General features: G+C 43.8%; 1 protein-coding gene across 1 annotated transcript in view; it reads left to right on the forward strand.

Annotated features, from left to right (window-relative positions):
- Positions 1-7,124: 7,124 nt before the first annotated feature.
- LOC308250649 (phospholipid-transporting ATPase VB-like) overlaps positions 7,125-23,659 on the forward strand; it is a gene marked incomplete at its 3' end in the record, with an annotated part of 60,595 nt that continues 44,060 nt past the window's right edge. The window contains exons 1-3 of the mRNA XM_080673323.1: positions 7,125-7,405; positions 8,413-8,607; positions 23,015-23,219. Of these exons, the coding sequence (XP_080529449.1) occupies positions 7,131-7,405; positions 8,413-8,607; positions 23,015-23,219 (675 nt within the window). The 5' untranslated portion in view covers positions 7,125-7,130. The remainder of the gene's footprint in view (positions 7,406-8,412; positions 8,608-23,014; positions 23,220-23,659) is intronic.

The raw sequence follows: 23,659 nt of genomic DNA on the forward strand, positions 1-23,659 counted from the left end.
TGGCTGAAATCAATGCACCGGTTGTTCTTTAATTAGCAGAGCCTCTGCCCTGCCTCCACCCCTGGTTGCACTGTCAGGATGCCTCTCATCTCTGGGCTTGCTTTCTATCCCACGATGGTGTAGCTTGCTGTGCATGGTTGGAGAAAGACAGGAAAAGGGCAAGAAGCCAATTAGATTGAAATGGAATCTGGTCTTTGGAGGCCTCTTGTCAGGGTGAGGAATATTGGATGTTCCCAAAGATGACAGATGCTTCTTTATTTGGCCTGATCTCAGGGGTGAGAGGTCATTTGTAAATAAGATTTGCTCTATTTGGTATGGCAAGTCCTGTTCTGCATGCCTTACTTTCTTTTTGGCCCTGAGTCTTTTTCTCTGTGTTTTGACATGTTTGCTCCCAGAAGAAAGGTTGTTTCATCTGAAATGAATATTTCAAGTCCTTGGGAGCAGCTTAGTAGCAACCAACAGTTAGACAGGTTCAGTGAGTACACCAGCCATCAGTTCACAGGGAGCTAAAATGACCAATGGGAAGAGAAAAGAGGAAATAACTGGTGTGATGGATGGATGGATGAATAGATGGATGGATGCATGAGTAGATGCATGAATGAATGAGTGAACAGATGAATGAATGAATGGATGAATGCATCAATGAATTAATAAATACATGAATGAATGAGTAAATGAGTGAAGCCTCAGAAATTATTTCCTCTGATTTGAGCTATGAGGAGATGAAGTAAACTAAATTATATTATTTATTCCTTATTTTGTTGGCCTGTGTAAATTTAGTATTTATTATGGGTTATAGTCCATGAAATATAATCTTCAAGTGAATAATAACCCATTCTGAGTATAAACACAAATTTTAATCCAAATCAGGGACTTTTTAACACACGTCCATAAGTATCCATGAATTGCTTGATGTGTGTTTTTTTAATGTATTTAGTCAAAGAAGGCACTTCCTGTGGCGCAGTCATTTTAATGTTTTAGAACTATTATCTCATGGAACCCCCATAACCCCAGGAAGTAAGCATTATTATCCTCACACAAGTAAGATCACTGAGAGACTAAGCAGATAACTAGGATTCACAGCTAATAAGTGGCAGAGCCAGGGTTTCAGCTCAGGAAGTTCGGATCTAATTGCCTATACAGTGTCATGACAGGTCAGGGCGAGGGCCTGGATATGGAGTTGCTTTTTGGTTGTGTTTTATTAAGGCGGGTATGCTGAGAGGAATCAGCACATCTCATAGAATCCAAGGCCAACAGAGCAGACGCTCACATAAGGGATCAGAACCAGAGCATGCCAGGTCATCAGGAGCCTTCGCGGTGTCTCTCTGGTTGTGAAAAGCTATGGCCAGTGTGGCTTTCGGGTTCAAAGGCTTGGAGAAAGAGCTGATGCGCAAATTAAAACACAAGACAAGAAGTAATAATTTGGAAATTATGGGGGAAGCCAGGGAAAACTTAACTGTAGTAATCAAGTTCCACTGAGTCTCTGTTCCCAGCTGCTTTTATTTACTAGAATACACAATTGCCTTTTAGGAATGCAAACAGACATATCAATGTAATGTTTAATAAACAGTAAGATTATTAGGTTTGGGGGAGTTTGGTTTAGGCCATTGAGTCAGCAGTAGGTAATAAAATGCAAATATTCACCCTGTGAATATCAAAGGAGCCCAGGTCAGCCTTCTGACGGACTTCTCACATTTATATTAATTACTGTTGATCTTAGTTTCCAGCATCTGGTGTCTTAGTTCTTCTCTGCATTATCTCTGCAAAACCGACCTGTGAACCCACCCATCAGCCTGAACGTGGCCCATCACAGCTGCCCAACATACAGCCCCAGCTCCGTCTCACTCTCACATTAACCTCTCATCAGTGACTCTAAAGATAATAACAACTGGCCTAAATGGACAGAGTTAAAAAGTTTCGTTTCCAGAAGTGTCGTCAGACATTCGGAGTTGTACTGCAGCAGCCTATTCAGAACCCCACCCCATTCCATGCACCTTCCTTCATGGTGTTGAAATGTAGGGCTCGGGGTGCAGATTTTTCTTCCCGTGGGTTCTTGTCCTCACGAAGTTTGAAGAATAAACTCACCAACAAAAAGTCTTCTTTAATAAAAAATGTAGACATTTATTGGAAGCACATACAAATTCCATCTGGGCAGGGGTGTCCCCAAATGGGAGCCCCTGGGGAAGGACCCCCGTCCAATGGGAAAAGCCTGCTCTCTTTAATGGGAAAATCAAAAAGTCCTCACCTCGTGTCCCTTTGTCTCCATTTTATATATGCTGCAGTTCTTTGTTTGAATCTGACCTTTTCTTATTGGTCCCGTTCCTTCATTTGGGACCCCTATGTTTTCCTCATTGGTCATTCTGCTACAAAGAATTAGTTTTCAAAGCTCAAAGCCCACGTGGTGTCCCTCTATTTCTCTCCCCCTTATCTTGCTAGTTGGAGTTGGCTTAAATCTCCCAACTGCTCAGACCAGAGATATCTCTGTCCTTGGTTTATAGCTGTTTTAATTGCTCAGCCCAGAAATACCCCTGTCTGTCTGTCCTTGGTTTATGGCTGTTTTAATTGCTCAGACTAGAAATGTTTCCATCTGCCTGGAACCCCTCTTTCCGTGGCATTTCTCTATCCTCTGCACACGTAAGTTAAGCACCCTGGCGTCTTCAAGTCTCCATCTAAGTATTCCTCACCCATAGACTCTCCTCATTCCCTAAACCTTCCTAATTAAGCTAGCTAGCTAACCCTTTCAGTGTGAGGCCCAGGCAGCAAACCCTTTTTATAAACTTTGCTTTTCCCCTTTGATAGAATGAATATTGTTAAGCAGGTCAGCTTCACCCTAATGACCTCTGAATCCTCACAGCTCAGGAGGCGTGAGCATTCCATCAGGACAGAGCAGCACTGTCCACAAGTTCCTAGGTGTCCTGCTTCCAAAAAGAGCATGCGTGTACACTGTCCCCAGCGTAGGAAGGCCCGCCTGCAACGTCTCACCTTCATACTCCTGCAGTCATAACATTCGCACCCATGCTGACACACATTCCCTCACACACTCCTCGGCACCCACGACCTGTACTAAAACTGGCCTGCTCACTGCAACCAGTGCCGCCCAGTTGTCAGCTGAGTGAGCTGACACCACCCATATAACAAAAGGCAGTGTGCCAAGTCAAGAGGTAGAATGACTTTTGATCACGTGGCTTCCTGAGCAAACATGCAAATCATATGCTTGTCCATTAGAGCTACAATTTTGACCAAAGGGACATCGCTCTTTGAAAAGCTAACCGACATGGTGACACATTAAGGAAGGCGTTTTCAGCCTGAGTAAGGGCTATAAACTCAGAGGAAACCACCCATGCAGAAAAGGAGCTGAGCAGCAAGGAGCTGAGCTGAAACGGTTGGGGTACAAGGCTGGTAACTGCAGAGTATTTTACATCACAAAACAAGAACCAAGGTTTCATAGTCAAAGCCAGCTTGCAGAGGTTTTCAGACATCTCAGCTCCTAAGGAAAGTTTCTAAGTGAGTTCACTTTAATTTTAATTTAGTTTAAAGATCCCTGGAGCAAAGAAGAGGGCTTAAGAGGCTTGTTAGGGAGAGATTTGCCAGGAAAGAAAGCCAACATTTTCATTTCAAACTTCATTGCACTCAGATTTCTTTAAAGCCTCTTAAAAAAAAAAAAAAAAAAAAGAACAGAATAAAAATTATAATGTAGCCTTCCCATTCAGTATTTGTGTTTGCAAAAGCACGTATCTGCGGGGTTCTTTTTCCCTTCATATGTTTTCATGAATAGTGTTAGTATTTTTGTGTACATAAGGTTTCCACAGGGTAATACCTATTCATAACATCACTCCTGTGGGAAATAAGGGCTTACATTAAGTCAACTAAATTTGCCAGCCGAAAACAATTAGGTTAGTAGTTGCAGCTCAAGTGTATTCAGAGTAGCCATCAGCTCGCCGGTGCCTTGGGAGAAGTTACAGGGCATTGCAGAACTTTTCTCAAGGAGTCGGGCAGCTTCTTTAAGTGCCCTTTGTTGCTGCTGCAAAAGGAAAAAATTCCAATCTCGCCATTAACTTTGGAGCCCGAGAGGCCTGCATTAACTCCTAACTGGTCCCTTTAGGATCCTTTTGGCCTTTGGCGGTCCCTTAACCTCCGGGGCTGGGTCTCTTCGTTGTGAAACGGTAACGATAAAATCTAAGTTTTAGAGAGCATCCCCTCAACAGCGCCTGGCACACAGGACGGACCAGATAAGTGGTGGCCACCGTTATCGTGTTTTTGACAATGATGACAAAGATGTTTCTATTAGAGGTTTGGGATCATTTTCAAACAAGCTGGCTCTGTGTATATGGCTCTCGGGAAGGCCTGCTCCAGTTCCAGGCCATGGCTGTAAACCCATTTGATAATTCATCTGAATTCAAGTATTGCTTCCGCATGCTCCGCCCTCTCTGAAAGTAATAGGTTTACACAATGAAAGGATGACACAATCCCCCTTTGTCTTCTGTTCTGCTTTTGGAAAGAAGTCATTTGTTTGGAGGAAGGTAGGAGGGTAGATTAAGAAGCTGCCTCCCTGTGGCTGGTCTTGGCCCCTGCAGCCCATTCTCAAGTACTTGGGCCAGAAGGGCTCTAATCATGTCACTTCCCTGCCTAAAACTCTGCAGGAAGCAGCGTTCCCAGGCCAGCTGGCCCTCGTCTGTCTCTCCAGCCTCAACCTTCGCCACTCTTTGCCCCTCACTTCTATGTACTCCGTTGGACAATCCTGTGAACTTTCCCTAATTTGCATGTATATTCAAATCTTGCCCATTGCCCAATAGTGTCATCATACCTATTTTTTTAATCTCCCACAAGCTCAGGATCCTATCCAGCATCACACATTACATTTAGTTGTCAACTCTTTTTAGTCTTTTTAAATCAGACACAGTCCCTCTGCCCTTCTTTGACCTTTGACATTTGAAAAATGTAAGCTAGTTGCTTTGTAGAATAGCTCCCAATTTGAGGTTTTTCGGTGTTTCCTTGTGCCTACCACAGACGTGATGCCATGTCCTCCTAAGTACATCATATCAAGAGGCCCAAGATGCCATGTTAACCCAGTATCGGTGAAATTTGCTTAGATCTTTTGGGTAAGGTGGTACCTGCCAGGTTTCTCTACTATGAAGCGATTCTTTTTTAACATTATATGTAACTATTTTTTTTGTGGGGGGAGAGATACTTTGAAATGATGGAAATGTCTAGTTGCTCATCAAAGTCTCATCCATTGGTCCGGCATTCATTTTATATCTGCTTAATTTTTAAGGAAGCTTATTTTACATTGTTAATAAAGAAAAATAAAGAATAGGATGATGATAAATGGGCTCTTTCAACCACCCCACCTAAAATACCTGCATCTCCCATGTCAACCCAATCTCTTCATTTATGAAGATCTTATCACCTAAAGTTGTGAAAAGACTCATATTCATGGCACTAGCCAAGGCAGTATTTCTCATCTGCATTTTCCACTCTATTCTTGAATTATCTTCTCATTTCCTTTTTTTTTTTTTACAATAAAAAAGGAATCCATAAAAAGAGGCATATTTTTTATAATGTGAAAGAAGATACACAGTATTATTTCTGGCTTGTCAAATGTCATAATATGGCTTCTGGTCACATTATGATGGGCATCAGTAATTGCATATATTTTTTCATGCTTGCTACAAAGGACTCACTTAGGACTGTGAAGAGCTTCTTGTAGCCGTGGGGTTTGTGGAGTGAAAATCATTTGGATTGATTAAAGTCATGAGGAGAATTATGATAAGGGTCAGATCACATGGGCACCAGTAAGGGAAAATATTACCATTTAAACGAGCAATGGGATTTTTTTTCTCCTTAAGTGAATCATATTTACAGTGACAGGTGGGGTAGCTCCTTATAAGATTAATAATACCTGACGTTCTCTCAGCCATTTATTCAAAAGAAAATTATTCTGTGCAAAGCACCATTATATACAACTTTTAACTTTACCAAGGATATCTTTGCATAACATTCTTCTGGGTCTTAAAGCAAGATTTGGCTAAAAGGAACCTTGACGAATTTCCCATAGGTTTCACTTAAAGACCTCAGAAATAGAAATATCCCAGATCAAGCAGTATTCGTCCACTGTCTAGGGAGATTGGCTACTTGACAAGCACTCAGTTTCTGAAAGCACCAAGTGGAATGGAGAGGAAGGAAGGGATCTCCCACCCTTCAGCCCCGGTCAACAAGATCTGAAAAAGCCAGCTGGTGTTTCTAGGACACCACATAGCACATCCTAGAATGTCCTGGAAAAGAATCTCTCTCTTCTGTTCCACCTGTCACTGTCCTTTGAGGTTCTGGCCGTAGTGGGGTTCTTCGAAGTATCATCGGTGTCAGAAAAATGTAGAGCTGGAGAAAACCTAAAGAATAGACACCTTTCCCTTCAAGACATATCTCAATGTACTTTTATGTACTATTCAATTTGTTCCTCAATAAAGCTTGTGAGAAAAGTCGAGTAAGAATAGTTTTCCTCATATTATGGTGAGGAAACTGAAGACCAACCAGGTGAAGGGACAGTTCAGGGTTAGCAATGAACCAAACCTGGAGTTCTGACCTCTGGGGTCATAGACCACCAGGCCATACTGAGAACTGCAACTAGGTCATCAGAATCCCTTCCCCTTAAATGCTTTAATGGCACTTATCACAGTGTTAGTTGTGTATTATTTATATGACTAGGGGCCCGGTGCATGGATTCGTGCACCGGTGGGGTCCCTTGGTCTGGCCTGCGCCCTTGCTCAATCTGGGACCACTTGGGGATGTCAGAGAGACAGTTTCAGCCTGATCTCCATAGGCCTGACTCAGATAGAAGGGAGCCCGATCCTGTGTGTTGAGCGTCTGCCCCCTGGTGGTCAGTGCACATAATAGTGACCAGTCGAATAGTTGAATGGTCGCTTAGGCTTTTATATATATAATTTGCTCAATGTCTCTCAGCCTAGAACAAAAATGGATTATGGGAATTGAATCTAGTTTTCTCGCATTGTATCCCAATACCTTCCTTGGATGGATGGTTGGACAGAGGGTGGATATGAGCCACTATACCACATATTTCTTCTGACCATGGAGACCTCATGTGTCTGTTTTCAGCACGTAGCTTGCTGCCAGAAATGGCCCTGTCAGTGGACTCATCTTGGCACCGGTGGCAGTGGCGTATCAGAGATGGCCTCCTCCAGTCCCCAACAGAAGCCACACCGCTGCTATCCCCAGAGAAGGAGAGGCAGAGCTACAACCTGACGCGGCAACGGATCGTGTTCCCCAACAATGACATATTCCACCAAGATTGGGCAGAGGTCTCCAAGAGATACTCGGGCAATAGAATCTGCACAACCAAGTACACCCTCCTCACCTTCCTGCCCCAGAATCTCATGGAGCAGTTTCACAGGTACACTTGGCCAAGCAATACTCACTTGAAGCACATACCTGCCACTCAGAGAACCTCAGAGATGTGCACTAGGGGCCACCTTTCCTTTAAAATCCAAATGCATGTACATTGGAAGTCTTGTCATTCATTCATTCAGTAAATATTTATGCAGATTCTGCACAGATATTAGAGATTCTGTACAGATTCTACTCTGTATTAGGCCATCTGTTGAGTTTTAGAAATACATGAGGAACAAAAAGAGACTGCCCTGAGTATATTGTCCAGTGAAAGAGACATTAATTTTACTAATTATATAAACCGATGTAAAATTATAACTCAGATATTCCCCAAGGAGAGACATATGGTGCTGTTAGAGGAAGAGGGAAATCTGGCTTCATTAAGAAAGTCCAGGAAGACTTCTAGGAGGAACTGATCACTGAAGCATAACCTGAAAGAAGAGAATGTGTTAACTAGGTGAAAAGAGGCAGAGAGGAGTCGGAGAAGGGAGCCAGGAGACTGTTCCTGCAGATGGATCTTCATGTACAAAGGCACTGTGGCAAGGGGGAGCAAGATGCACTTGGAAAACTTAAAAATGCAACCCACTCTTTAGAGATGACATATGCAATATCATCTTTTCATTGTAAAGCAAAATGTGCACTTCGATATCATCCTAACTTTTGTAATTATTGTTATAAGCTACCATTTATTGAGCAACTGCCATGCTCCAAAACCCTCTATTGTGTACATAAATATTAGCTCATGTAATATCTATAAGAGCCCTTTAAAGTAGGCAGTACTATCCCTATTTTACACAAGACAAAACAGGCTCAGGAGGTCACACAACGAGTAAACAATAGGAACCCAGTTTGAATCTAGATAGATTTGGCTTCACAGCCCTTACCATAATGTTCGAGGTGACACTGAAAAAGAACGTCATTTTAGTTGGTTAAAGGCCAACAGTAGAAATAGTGTGGAGAGTATATTTTTCTTCTCCATATATTCACTCACACCTTGCTTGCCCCTTCCAGGTGGGCCAACCTCTATTTCCTGTTCCTGGTGATTCTGAACTGGATGCCCACCATGGAAGTTTTCCACAGGGAAATCACCATGTTACCATTGGCCACTGTGCTGTTCATCATCATGGTCAAGGACGGCATGGAGGACTTCAAGCGGTACTGCTTTGATAGAGCAATAAACTGCTCCCACATCCAGATATATGAAAGGTAAGAGGATCATTCTCCTGTTGTCTCTCTCATAAATAGGTCATACAGACTCATCAGCACTTTCAAATGGTTGGTCTCTCTCCTCATATATTTTCTTATATTCACTTAATTCAGTGATTCTCAACCAAGGCAAGTTTGCCCTGCAGGGGACATTTGACAATGTCTGGAGACATTTGTGGTTGCCATTTTGGGAAGGAAGGTGCCACTGGTATCTATCTAGTTGGTCTTACTAAAGGATAATGCTAAACATCTTACAATATATGGGACAGCCCACACAGCAAACAATTATTATCTAACCCGAAGTGTCAAAAGTGCTGAGACTTAGAAACCTTCATTTCACTTGTATAAACTCTTATATACTTAAACATAGTGATGTTATATTATTAGGAATAGGCTAAGAGCTCAAAAATCAAACTCTAGTATTGACTGGATCATCTCAGAAGACCAAATTGAGGAGCAGATCTTAGAGGGTGATGGGCAATTTCTCCCAAACAAGAAAATGAATACCAGTTTTCAAGCATTTGAGCTTCTTACTTAAAAATCCTTGCCTCTAGAACTTAACCAGATAGGTTTTAGGACCCAGAGTAGGCACACCTGTTCTTGACTGTCAGGGCTGGAAACGAAAGATACCTGTGGGTGACGTCAACATTCCAACAGGTGGAGTCTCAACAAGTAGGAGGAAGTGGCCTGGCAGGTGTACACCTGCTCTTTGCAAGCTCTTTCCTTGTCAGATTTCTCCCCGGGTGTTTGTGGACCAGCTTTTTATTTTTAATATGCTTTGTAAAAGAAGAGAGAAATTTTCAGCAGAGAAGGGAGGTAAAAGATGTCAGGAACGTGACTGGCTGGTTGCTGAACAATGAAACTAATCAGGGGAAAACCTCCTTCCTGTGGAACTCGCATGCCATCCTATGAGAATCAAAGAGACAGGATTGAGCAGAGATGAGAAAGGAAGGGAAGGGAAGACGGAAAAGGAAAGAGGACAAGAAACGAGTGGTGGTCTCCAACCTGCCCTTCGAAGGATGTTCCCACAAAGAGAACCCCAACAGACATTACTGTGGGAATCAAATTAAGACCAGCAAGTACACTGTGCTGTCCTTCGTACCCAAGAACATCTTTGAGCAGCTACACCGGTTTGCCAATATCTATTTTGTGGGCATTGCTGTTCTGAATTTTGTCCCCGTGGTCAATGCTTTCCAGCCTGAGGTGAACCTGATACCCATCTGTATCATCCTGGGGGTCACTGCCATCAAGGATGCTTGGGAAGACTTCTGGAGGTACAAATCCGATAAAGTGATGAACAACCGAGAATGCCTCGTCTACAGCAGGTAAAGCAAAAATCCTTTAGGGATGTCTCGTGGGCCCAGCTCTGTTCTGTCTGTGGCTGCTGCCCCTCTGGCTACTATTTAAAGAAGGGATAGAGTAGGGAGCTAACATTATTTTATCTCAGTGAAGCTGTTCAGTTCTTCACAGTGAAGATTATGGTCTAAAACCGAACAAACAGGAAACAAAAATTAAAATAGAGTCTTGACTCAATTGTTCAGTTGTTTATTAAAATTTGGCCTTTATTATGTGACATTTACTTTGCTATATCAAATGTGTTCAGTATCTAAGAATTTTGCATCAGTTCTCATGTATTCTTAGTCCTGTGTGGCCATGAGCACATTAGAGTTCAGAGCCCCTCCAGAGCAAGAGGCATGGCTGTTTGGGGAGCAGTAGAGTGTTGCATTAGGAGAAGCAGCATTGGAGACACACTGCCTGAGTTGAACACTGTCTCTACCACTAGGGAACTATGTGACCTTAGGCACCTGACCTACTCTCTCTGAGCCTCATTTCTGCATTCATAAAATCGGAACACTTCAGGGGTGGTCCCAATAATTGCACAAGATAACCCTAGGAAGTGCTTAGCACTGTGCCCAATGTATAATAAATGTTCAATATGTAAGCTGTGACTGCTTTATCTTTGGAATGTAAAACCCATATTAGCTCCATCATTAAGCCTGTCCTTAAGCTTTCCCTCGGATGTTGCCCCAACCAAAGCAAAAACTGCAAACCACCTGTCTTGCCACGCTGTTATTTTATGCATGTCATTGTTTTATAGAGGTTCTATCGAGCAATTGACCAAACTCGGTTGTTTGGAAAAGGACACGGTCTTGGTCAGTAGGGGAAGAAAATAGAGTTATTGTGTGTCTCAACTTTGTAACGTAGCCTGGAAGAAGCAAGGCGGCCGAGCCTGGGCTTGCAGAAACTGCCGAACCGAGTGCATGCTGGGCTAGCAGGTAGACGCCTTAGCTGATTGACTCACCGGCAGGTGAGGACTTGACTTGTTGGCAAATAAGGAACATTTCTCGCTCAAGGAGCACTATCTGTCTGACGTTTTCCCTCTGGCTTTATCAACCTTAATTCAGCAGAAGTTCCACAGTCACTCTGACCATTCTTGCTGCAAAGTGTGCGCTGCAGCCGTACGTGTAAGTGTAAGGTCTGCTTCCTTCTAAGGAGGGGTCCTCTTCCTTGACTTGGAACTGCTGATGAGAGGGTTTCTGAGCCCAACTTCACTGGGAAAGTTGTCGCCAGGGAAACTTCTAAGGAGATATGTAACATAGGTGACTCATTCGTCCCCAGGACACCCCCAAGAGAAGCTCCACTTTCTCCCTCAGCTTCAGATGAGCTTCCAGCCATTCCTACGTCTAAAAGAAATTAATCTCCAGGCTTTGGGTTTGGGTTTGTTGTTGTTTTCTCCGCTAGACCCAATTGACTTGAATGTTGTTGGCACAACCTAGAGTTGAGATATAGTCATTCCTCGCCTGTGAACGGGAATTGTAAAGAGAAAGAAAGATGGCTGTTGGGGTCTGATGCCTTTCTGTGAGGAGACTGGCTTTGAGGAAAGCACGGGTTTCACCTGTCACCAATCCACCCCATCGCTTTGTTTTCCACCTTTCCCCTTTGCTGTTGTTTTCAGAGAAGATAGGGAGCCAGGAAGCTGGCTTCTTGGGGAGGGATGCCTGTGGACCTCAATTAGGCTGGTCCTGTTCTCCCAGCTCTGCCAGAAATCCTCTGTCCTAAGCATCCCAGAATAATGGAGCTGTTCTCCGGGATAATGTCAGCGTAGATCAGACCATAGACTGGCCTGTGCTGGGTGCTCCAGCCTGATGGAAACCAGGCTGCTATAATTCTGTTCTCAAAACAACTTCCAGGGAATAGCAGAGAATAATTACAGCAAAAAGGGACTTTAGTCCACAGACTCACTGACAAGGAGGGACATTGGGGGTTATTGTGACAGTATTTCCCAAGGTGTATTTAGTTAATAATAGGGACAAAGACATAGTCTCTGAAAAAAAGACATTCATGCCCCCCTCCCCAAAATAATATATGCTGGCCCTCCGAACCCCCTGGCCCATGAAGGACTAAGAAAAGATGCAGAGTAAAGAAACTTGTTCATCATTGACTCACTCAGTTGTTTGGAAAAGGACATGGTCTTGGTCAGTAAGGGAAGAAAAGAGAGTTATTGTGTGTCTCAACGTTGTAACGTAGTTGTTGCAAACTTACTGAACCTTGGAAATATTTTTTAATAATTATTGCTTTTTCCAGGATAGCAAAATAATTGACTACTGGGCCAGGAAGGTACAAGGGTACTACCGGGTACAAGGAGGAAAGCAATATTTTTTGTGTAGTTATAAATGACAACTGACACTTAGCATTAGCGTTAGGGTACAATTGAGAGTGGCGGAGACTGTGGCAAACAGGAGGTGCCCATGTGTTCATCTCAGGAGGAAAAGATGGCCACTCAGCTCTAGCTGGTTACTATGTGGAAATACAGAGTGGAGCAAAAGTAGGTTTACAGTTGTGAGCATACAGAACACAGAGTTTATCTTGTATTATTAATTCTTAATTATTGTGTTATTTTCCATATGGACCACTATAAGCCTACTTTTGCCCCACCCTGTATAGGCTTGGTGTTGCTGGATTGCCTGAGTTTTATTGGGGAAGCTAGAATTAATATTTTTATTTGAAATAACCTGAGTTTTACATTGTAACTGATTGATTTTTTTCAAATACTTCAGACCTATTTTATTTGACATAAAGTTTTTATGTTGCCTATGAGCCCCCTAACTTGAAACTTTTGCATTATAATACCCAGGAATCTGAAGTCTCTGCAAAAGAATAATTAGTTTCTTCTTTTGAGATTTGTCTTCAATGAGGGAACCTCTTAACCTCTTTGGGTAGAGAAGGGGATGTGATCTTCAAGGGAGAATGTAGGCCTAGGAGCCAGGAAGCCTATACTCTAGGCCCAAATCTGTGACTACCTACCAATACAGTCAACTCTTGAACAGTGTCATTTTGAACTGCACAGAAATCCACACAGTTCAAACTTGAGTTGTTGAAGAGTCAATGGTAATAACTTAGAAAAGTCATTTAAATCTCTAGGTCTTAGTTCATACTTTTGTAAAATTCAGGAGTCACACTAGGTCTTGCACTATGAAAGAATGGACTGCACAGCCAAATAAATGTGGGAAATGGTACAACAATGCTTATTAACATCATTAAGTTTCTGGTGGACCCTCCCTAAGTAACCTAACCAACTTTGTTTGACTCCGTTGTGTCTGTTGAAATGTTTTCTGCGGCAAGCAACAGAAAGCTCAGCTCAAACAAGTTTAAATGACAAAGAGACTTGTTGGTTTAAGTCACTACAAACACTCTGAGGTGGGCATGTGATCAGGCACAGTTCAGTCTGCATTCTAGATCCTGCATTTAGCGGTCCTTTCATTGAGTCCCCCTGTATCATCTGTATTCTTAGGCAAACTTACCTCATGGCAATAAGATGGCTGCAGCAGCTCCAGCCTTCACATCTACAAAGGATAATTCACAAAGGGATAAAAAAGGGCACTCTGAAAATATTCTTGGAAAATTAAGTCCCTCCTCACAGGTCAGGGACAACAGTGGGTCACATGCCCATCCCTGAACCAATCCCTGTGAGCAGGAGGTGGGATTATGCTAATTAGGTTATATCTGAGCCACAGAGTCCAACATGCAGTCTGCTTCCCTAAAAGCATCTGAGCTACCCAGAGAAGATGGAAAACCAAAATGAGGGGAGAAAAAATAAAATAGTGTGTGAGAAGGGGGAATGGATATTAGAGAGGCCACATCCATGTCCTTAAAATTGCTCTCATCACCTTAAAATTCTTTCGAGCCTAGACTCTTTATAAATTGCCTTCCACATATTAACAGACTGGAACATATACATTTTGGGACATTGTGGACTGCATATCCCTAAAGTTCTTCCAACTCTGAAGTAGTTCCATTCTATGAGAGACCCCAGAATAGGAAATGCCAGATAGTGTTAGTTATTATGTTAACTGACAGATGCTCAATGGCACTTCCTTTTGTCAAGTATCTACGATACATGCAGGATGTCAGGCAAAGAATACAAGATCAGAGAGGATAAATTTTTTTTCTGAGAAGCAACAGAAAAGCTTATATCTCAAGCACTAGCTCTATTCCTTTTGTCTCAGAGTCAAACATTTGAGAAATTGATGTCCATTTGGGGGAAGCTATTTTCATTTGTGTGCAATTGAATTCTAGGGCCCTTCGACTTTTGCTCAACCTAACCCCATGCTTCATCCAGCCTACACATGTTGAGACTGTGAGGGAATCTTATTGCAAACACCAGCAGCCTTGTTAACAAACTCACAATCCTGTTAGAGCATTTTCTTTCAATATAGCCACTGTGCTTGTGGTCTAAAGGTGACCCATTAATCAGATTCGTGGAATGACTTAAAGGAGAGATGAGTTTTGGAATTGGATTAGCTTTGTTTCTCCCAGGACTCAGTTTAATGAATCTAGAAACCTTGCCCAGCAGGAGATTGTTTTTCGTACAGTTTAGTAAATTTTTTATTTGTATTTAGAACACATGCAGTAAGGAAGCAAGAGTGGGAACCAAGAGAATGCAGGCCGGTTTTTGTATTTTGTGTATTATAATGTAGCAAACGTGCTTCAGGGGCCAGGTGCTCCATGTATTCCTCTGTTTAGCAAATATTAATTCAGAACTGAGTGTGTATGCACCACCGTGGGCTCTGGGTGCCCTTGAGGGGCTCTCAGTGGTCCAGGGGTCAGGAGGCACCAGGTGCATTGGTAGCCTATGTACAAAGGGCCACGTTCCCACAGGGGATATGGAGACTCACCTGCATGTGACAAACATCCAGGCCAAGGGAAGCCTTCCCTGAAGAGGTGACATTTCAGGAGGGATTGAAGGATGAGCAGCATTTAGCCAGGCAGAGGGGACACCTTTCGGGTCACAGTCTGTTCACGTGTCAACTAAAGGCTGTGTGTGTGGCCTAGGCTGCTATCAAAAGGACCAGAATCGAGAAATGTCAGAAACTGAGGAGAGGAATGACTCAGATGAAAATTTCTTAAATTCTGACACTTTACCAAGACTTGGAGATTGTCTTTTCTGTAAGTGCGGTGGCTGCTGTAACAGAAATAATTGCAGATGCTGCAGGAGAGCGGGCCTGATTTCCTGTGCCAGTGCCCCCACTGGGAAGCCTGAGAATGAGGAGGCAGAGGTCCTGCCCCTGCGTCTGTCACTAATTAACCGCAGAACCTGGATGAGGCTGCTTAAGCAGTTAGGGTCCCATTTGACTCGTCTTTAAATGGGGATCATAATCTCTCTATGGTACATTTGTGAAAAAATGTACAGGTGACATGCAAGAGGGCTGGAAAGTCACGCAGAAACAAAGTATACAATGCAATGTGAAAGTGTGGCAGGTAAAGCAGTCTCTTAAATGTCTAAACAATGACATTTAAAATGTGACATCTTACTGGATGCTTGGCATCAAGGACTTTGACATCAGACCGGGGATTGTCATCTCAGAACTAGATGTGTGGTCCTAACCGGTTTGGCTCAGTGGATAGAGCGTTGGTCTGTGGACTCAAGGGTCCCGGGTTTGATTCCGATCAAGGGCATGTACCTTGGTTGCGGGCACATACCCAGTAGGGAGTGTGCAGGAGGCAGCTGATCGATTGTTTCTCTCTCATTGATGTTCCTAACTCTCTATCCCTCTCCTTTCCTCTCTGTAAAAAATCAATAAAATAAAAAAATAAAAAAAGAACTAGATGTGTGGATATATGTAATTGCTTGATCACTTGAGCCTCCATTTCAGTATCTGTAAAATGGGGACAATACTAGCACCTATCTGTGGACTGAATGAGATAATCCTTATAAACCATTTAATTCAGTGCCTGCACCATAAGTAGTAGCACTAAGGAATTTTTTTTTTTTATTCCAGGCACTTCAACTCTAATTTTATCAATGGCAGGCCCAGCCTGAGCCTTCATTCTTCTTGCTACATTCCCCCCACACACAAGGGAGGAATTGCTTATTTCATTAGTAAAAATCAAATATATTCACAAAACCACATTTTCCAGTGGGCAGGGTTACAATGTTTTAAAAGCAAAATCCTGTGCTCTGTTCTCCCATTTCTTATCTATTCTACGAGCAGAATTTAAAATCTGAATTCATGAAATCCCTCTGTGGCCTGTCTTCCCCACTTGCCTCCTGCCCCTTCCACACCACACCACACCTGAGTATACTCATACCAAGATTTAGATTCAGGAAAGGGATGTAGTTGGTCTCATTTAGCCCAGAGCCTAAGCCACTTTATTTAAGCCAACGTCTAACATAGAGTATGTATTAGAAATCATTCTTGGGCAGCTATTAATAAAGCAGCTGTTTGGACCCATGCTGCTATTATTGCTTCCAAATAGCAGCTCTCTGAATAACCCAAAGAGATGAGATGATGGACAGGGCAGAATTTGGGTTTTTCCAGGGCTATTCTAATATCTAAATACAATCACAAATCTATTTTCCCCCTAAAATTACATCTTGGGTCACTGCAGGTATTAAATGAGATAATGCATGTAAAATGCTTAGCACAGTACTTGGCATTCAGTAGCACTCAGAAAATGTTAGCTAAAATATTGCTAAGGAGGATTCTAAAACCTTGATAGCCAGAAGTCGTCGTGAGCTTGACGCTAGGGCAGTGGTCGGCAAACTGAGTCTCTCAAGCCACATGCGGCTCGCGAGCCGCGGTTTGCCACTCTGTTGACTAGAGTTTGCCGACCATTGACCTAGACTCTCGATTCCAATAATTACAGGCTGTAGTTGTTCCTTGTGATTAAGCCCCTAGGGGAGTAAGAAAGAAAGACCATTGGCTGGGGCTTGGAACCAGAGAAGAAAAGACAAACTCTTTGCCGTAGAACCGGACTGCAAGCTGTAATAACATAGCAAAATGCACCTGGGGAAAGAATCTAAAAAATGCAGACAACAAAGGAACATCAAGCATTTGAAGCATGACGATGAAAAGCACCACTGGCTGGAGTTTGCGGACCAGCAGACCATTGCATCCATCCCACAGGTCAGCTGCAAACTCGGCTCCTCTTGGGAAGCGTTAATTTTGCAAGTGCCCACCCTCCTCCCACTGCCGGGCCCTGGGCTCACAGAAGACTATACACTGTTTGGGCCAGTTCAGCTTGTCATTTCAGGATAGGGTGCATGAGGTCTTCCCTGAGACTCAATGGGTGGAAGAGTCATAAAGCAAGAACTCAGGCGTCACCGAAGCTCTGCACTGTGTCAGCGTGATGAGTATTTCAGCGAATGAGGATTTATGGCCTCTGTTTGCCACTAAGGAGCTCACAATATAGAAAGGTGAGGCTTCTGTCCTCAAGCCAGCCTCCTTGATGCCTATGACACCACCTTCTGAGGCCTCATCTGCTTTGCACCTCCCTCCCAAACAGAACCAGGAGACCACAACAAGCCATGAAGCTCTTACCGCTGTCACTCATATGTCCCGATAGACACACCTATAACGATAACCTTGACCTTACAAGATAACCTTTTGGGGCCTAAGATTCTCATCTATGAAATACAGATAATGGTAATAACAAAAGTTGTTTCATTATTAGATAGCTAAGTGGTAATATCGATTAAGTGCTGGGTTCATTACAGGTACTCAATAGATATAAGCTTGTTATATTTATTATATTAGATTTATATATGATATATTATACATTATATATAATATTACTTGTAGTATATTCTATTATAATATATTATCATTATTGGAAGTCTCTACTAGTGGGTCCATAACAAGAATAGCTAGATTGGATGTTAAAATGGCTAAAGGTTAGCAAAGCTTCCCTTCTGGTGCCTCATGTTCAAGACAAATCTACAGGGAATCAATACTTATATGTACTGAACACCATCCAGGCCCCATGTCAGTACAGAGCTGCCAGACCCAGGGTCATCCAGCTCTCAGCAAGCTTCTTACATGGCTGAAAATAGAAGACACATGAAGCAGTTAGGAGCAGCTGACTACATTTATATGCTTCTTGGCTCTCTCATCTGTGCCATTGTCTGTTCTTTTGTCAGTACCATACTGTCTTGATTGCTACAGCTTAATAGTAAGTCTTGAAGTCAGTCCTCCAACTTTGTTCTTCTCCTTCAATAGTGTGTTGACTATCCTGGGTCCTTGGCTTCTCCATGGAAACTTTAGAATCAGTATGTCAGGGTCCACAAAGGGACTTGCTAGGCAGCCCTGGTTTTTTTATATTTTTTTATTGATTTTTTTTTTTTTTTTTTTTTTTTTACAGAGAGGAAGGGAGAGAGATGAGAAAGTTAGAAACATCAATGGGAGAGAAACATCAATCAGCTGCCTCCTGCACACCCCCTACTGGGGATATGCCCGCAACCAAGGTACATGCCCTTGACCGGAATCAAACCTGGGACCCTTCAGTCCGCAGGCCGATGCTCTATCCACCGCGCCAAACCGGCTAGGGCGGCAGCCCTGGTTTTAAGGGTCTCCTTTTCTGGGAGATTGTCTCAGTAGCCAGCATCTTAAGTCTTCCATCTGCTGAGTTTGGGTCCCTCTTTTCTGGGCTTAGAGAAAAGGTTTGGATTTTTAGAGTCCCTTGTGTTTGTACATTGTGTGCTTGGGCCCAAGCCATAGAATGTAATCTCGGGCATAAAATGTGGGGCTGGCTTCATAGTGCTTAGTCTTTGCCAGGACACTAACAGCCATTTGTCCTCCTTATCATCATAACAGAAGCTTGTATTTATTGAGCACTAAGCGCAAAACCCTGAGCTCAGTACTTTGCCTGTGTCACATCACCCATCCTTCTGAGGCAAGTGCATATGTTACCTTCAACTGAAAAAAAAAAACAAAAAACAGAGGCACCAAGCGGTTAAGAAACTTGCCCAGAATCACACAGGGCATAGGTGGTGAAGCTGGGATACAAGCCCGCTCTTAATCCCTGCCCTGGACTCATTCTCCCTGACATTTCCTTTTACCCTGGGTAGCAGCACTGACCATTCTGAACTTGACATTCAAGCTTCCTGGAGGATAGCCCAGGTCAGTGCATCATCCTATGTTAAATTAAAAGTCCCACAGACAAGTAATCCTCCTGATAAATTTCCTCAACTCCAGTTCCTTGAAACCCTTCTTTCTAAAACCCACGTATTTGCGAAATGAAACCTTAAGCATCCTCTTCTCCCCCATCCCTCCCCACCCTTTTATCTGCTTCCCCATGACATCCGGTTGGTTACAAATCTCTTGCTGTTTATTTGCCTCTTAATAAGCCCTATCTCCTCTCGGAAAGCCATTTAACATGATGCCACTTAATTTCTCCTGGAGGCAGAATCTGCCAGATGGAGTCTTTGTCCCAAGCCACATTGTTGATTTGTCTCATTTTTAAACATCGGTGAACATTCCATGAAATTAAAATAGCAGTCAGTTCCCAGGTGTGGACTCACTGAGCGGAGGGGGGTGGGAGGGTGGACCTGTCCACCTGGGTCAGCTGTTCCAAATAGGCTGGATTAGCCAGGGAATGACTGTCTCAGGTGGCTGCCAGCCTGCAGCTGGCCGCATCTGGCTGTCACTCAATGCAGGAGCACACTTTTCCGCCTCAGCTGGACTCAGCCAGTCATCACCTCCTCTGGCTGGAGCCTCACGGGCTGTGCATCCTTGCCTTTTCCACGTTCATGCTCCTGACAGTTGAAGAGACAAAGTGGACCCAGAGGATCAGGAGAACAACACGGAGTGGTCCAGCGCAAGAAGGCGGTGTCCTTGATGTTGCCCTTTTTTATCCCTAAAATCCCTCTGATTTCATAATATTTGAGTTCATATAAATATAATTCTTTAAATTATGAGGCAGCTAAATTACTAAGCCATATCCCCTACCAAAAAAATTCTTTTTTAAGAACTAACACACCAAAATCATGTTGATTTCATACCTTCGTGACTCCTAGACACGCACGACAGGCTGTGTGCCCGGAGGTATGCGTGCCGCTGTTGGAGGCATCCTGGCTTGGGGAGGGAAGCCGACAATGAGAAAGTTTCTTCACCACCACATGCCTCCGTAAAGGAGAGAGGCGTATGTCTAAAGAAAGGACAGAGGCGATGGTTACCAGTGTCGCAGGGATCCAAGGAATAATGGAAAGAAGACAGAGACCGGTCTGGTTTACAACTGCTTGGGTGGCTCTGTGGACGTGCGACACCTGTCATCGTGGTGGCAATTGACAAAACACCACTACAGCCCAACTCACAGAAGTGTCTCTTCATTTAAAAAAAATGTATTCCACAATCTCATCTCCATAATCTTCATCCCCTTCGTAACCCACATCCCATAATAAGCAGTCAGTCCTTTATAAGAAAGGAGAAGCCTACGATCCAGTGTTAGTCGGTGGAGGTGTGTGGGACTTGCCTTTGACAAGCCTATGTATACAGCACTCCCAACTAGCATTTGCAAACCTGTGTCAGTGTGCTCTGAAAGCGCTGGCAATCAGGAGACAGCTCCGAGTCAAAGTGTTCTCCTTAAATCCTACCTCAAATGCCAGGTGGAATGCTGAGATTATAGCAATCAACGGTTACCCCAGCATCCCCAAAGGCTTTATCCCAAAGGACACAGATGATGAAGAGGGGAGGTGGGGAAGAAGTTAGAAAGTCGAATGATAAGTCTTTGTTTCTTGGAGAAATTTTGCTGTTAATATTTAAGACTCCTTTCTTAAAGCATGCTTTCAAAAAGGGGGAAAAAGCAATAGAGAAAGCCATCACTCCATTACCCTATGAACCCATTCCAGTTCCTTTAAGCAGCCTTATAGTTGAACATTTAACAGGTGCTCCCAGAGCTGATCTGAAGAGAGACCAATATTCCCCTGAATCCTTCCCTAAATGGATTATTTGACAGCAACACTGACACTCCCAATGGGGGAGTATCCACCCTAAATACATCAATAAACAGATGCATGTATTTCTGAAATGACATTGAGAAACAAATCTGGGGTGACTGTCTCTGTTCTTCATGGCAGGAGGGAAACATGATGTGGGGAAGAGAGGAAGCATAAAAGAAGCTGATGGACTGAAAGTGCTTAAAACCCTGTGACATGCTTTTCCCTAAAAAGAATTTTTATTCTTATTCCCCCATTAACCCCCTAGAATAAGGACACATATGTAACACCTTAATCAATAAAGAAATTTTTAAAAAAAGAATTTTTAGTGAAATGCTACGGGTGCATTGCCCCCACTCCTCAGAAGTGAGACCACTTCTGAGGAGTGGGGGCAATGCACCCGTAGCATTTCACTAAAGCACCGAGGGGGCAATGCACCCATAGCATTTCACTTAAGCACTGAGGGGGCAATGCACCTGTAGCATTTCACTTAAGCACCGAGCTCTCTGGGAACATGGGTACTTCCCCAGAACTCTGAGGGGCTTAAAAGTTGCAAGGCTGCTTGCTCTCCAGTTCTCAGGGCCCCAATTGCTTTCCAGACTCTAATGAGAGCTCCCCTTGGACTTCCGAAGGGAAGCACATTCACGTCAGGGGACTGAGCGTCTCTGGGAGGGTCTTTTATGACAAGGAAAATAGGGTCCTAGGAAGGCTTGCCTGGGGTTCTCCAGAGGGCCCCCAAAGAAGGGAGGTAGACCTCAACCCCCTTATCCTCCTCAGGATGTTTGTGAAGTCAAAAGGGAAATTCCAGTCATGCCTCTTTCTCTGGAAGAGTGGACTTGTCCTGCCCCGGGCAGCCCGGATTCCAGTAGAAACAGGAGCAGTAACATGCCCCGAGGGGCTCAGTGTCAGGAGAGAAAAACAGCAAAGGAGAACCTGCCTCTCTAGGCCAGCCGGGCTCAGTTAAAAAGACCTTGTGGATTAGTGGTTTGTTTCCAACTCCCACATTTAAAGAGGGACTTTCCAAACACAGCCTGAGACCGAAGAGCCCATACCTGCAGGACAGATCTTGAAAGAAAAATTGAGGGCCCTTGGGAAGTTAAATTCAACCTGACGTGTCCAAAAGACTTCATGGGACGCATGATGAGCACCTTAAGTTATGTTTAAAATGGTAGAAGATGGGAGCAAGACTTTGCAAAATGAGAGCTCCTTGAAGTGGAGTGCGTTGCCTTGGGTGATAGAAAGTCCTTTCGCTGGCGGTGGACCAATGGAGGCTGCCCTTCCTCCCGAGAGGAGAGGGGGCCATGTGTTTGGGAGGTGGGCTGGTCCAAGCAGTACAAACTCTGGGATTTGGTGTCAAGTTGGACCCAGGCTCAGGTTCCAGCTCTGTCTTGGTAAGACCTGGGGAAATTTTTCTTGGACCCTCAGTTTCCTCATTTGTGCAATGGATACAATAGTATCTACTCCACTGAATTGTTATGCAAGTAAGTGAAGCATTAATTGACACCGGTACTTGGCACTGTAGAAATGCTAAATTTGCCATTATTGCTGCCACTGCTACTATCTGAGCTGGATAAATTGGATGGGAAAGGAAGTATATAATATCCTTAGATTTCTGTAGTCCTTTGATTCTATTATCACATGGGTTCTAGCCAGTCAAAGTTCCTGATGCCATCTTCCTAATTCCCTGATGACCCAGAGTCCTCTACTTCAGAACCACTCAGATCTTTCCCTACATGGGCCTATATCCTCACCTTTCCTATGGCCACTCTCTTCCTGTAATCAAAAACGGTCTTTCCTACACCCCAGCTCCTTGCAACCCTGCTTTATACGGTGATAACTGGCTATTCTGGGAAAAGGATGTATATTCAAAGTATATGCTCATATGACTATGTTACCTTCTCCTTTCCTTGGCAGGGAGCAAAAGCTGAGCACAGTCCCCAGTCAACAGCCAACAGTCCATGAAAACTCTAAATGAGTATAAGGATGGATCTTGTATGGGATTTGAGAGATCATGCTTAGCTTTTCTAGAGAGATTCTGGTGGTAGTCATTAGGGACAAGGTCAAATTCAGAGCTGTCTTGTGACAGGCTGCCTGGGAGATATTTCGGTGCAAGTAGGGCCTTCCTCCATGCACTCATCAAGTTTCTGGAGAAGCTCAGGACTCAGGCTGACCCCTGTGTTTCTCCCACCCAAGAAAGGAGCAGAGCTACGTGCAGAAGCGCTGGAGGGATGTGCGTGTGGGAGACTTCATCCAGATGCGATGCAATGAGATCATCCCGGCCGACATTCTCCTCCTCTTTTCCTCGGACCCCAGTGGGATCTGCCATCTGGAAACCGCCAACTTGGACGGAGAGACAAACCTCAAGCAAAGGCGTGTGGTGAAGGGCTTCTCGCAGCAGGTAGGGCTCTTCCTAACATCTTCTTTGCAGGCAAGGGCAACTCTACTGGAAAGCTGAACGTAATCGGGTGGGTAGAGGGAAGAAAGGTAGTGACTGCCTCCTTTTCCCTCTGACACAGGTATCTCCCCTTATCACCGATGAGAAAACTGAGGCATAGGAATGTTAAATCACTTGCTGAAGGCCTCAGAATTCCTAAATGGGGACCCACTCTGTTCATCTGATGACACTATGCTCTCTGCTCTAAACCCAGGAGTCTACTCTCTGTTCAGTTACCCTGGGACCAACCCGCTTTGCTGCGTTTATCTAATCCCTGCTCATCCTGCCCAGCTCAGCTCCAGCAATCTCTCCCTCCATGAATCTTCTCTCATATCCCTTTGACCCCAACATGAACGGCAGTGAGGCATTACTAACTGTTTCCATTTGTGTGTATTTTAGTTTCT

This window comes from Plecotus auritus (assembly GCF_963455305.1).
Source record: "Plecotus auritus genome assembly, chromosome: 6".
Taxonomy (NCBI): Eukaryota; Metazoa; Chordata; class Mammalia; order Chiroptera; family Vespertilionidae; genus Plecotus; species Plecotus auritus.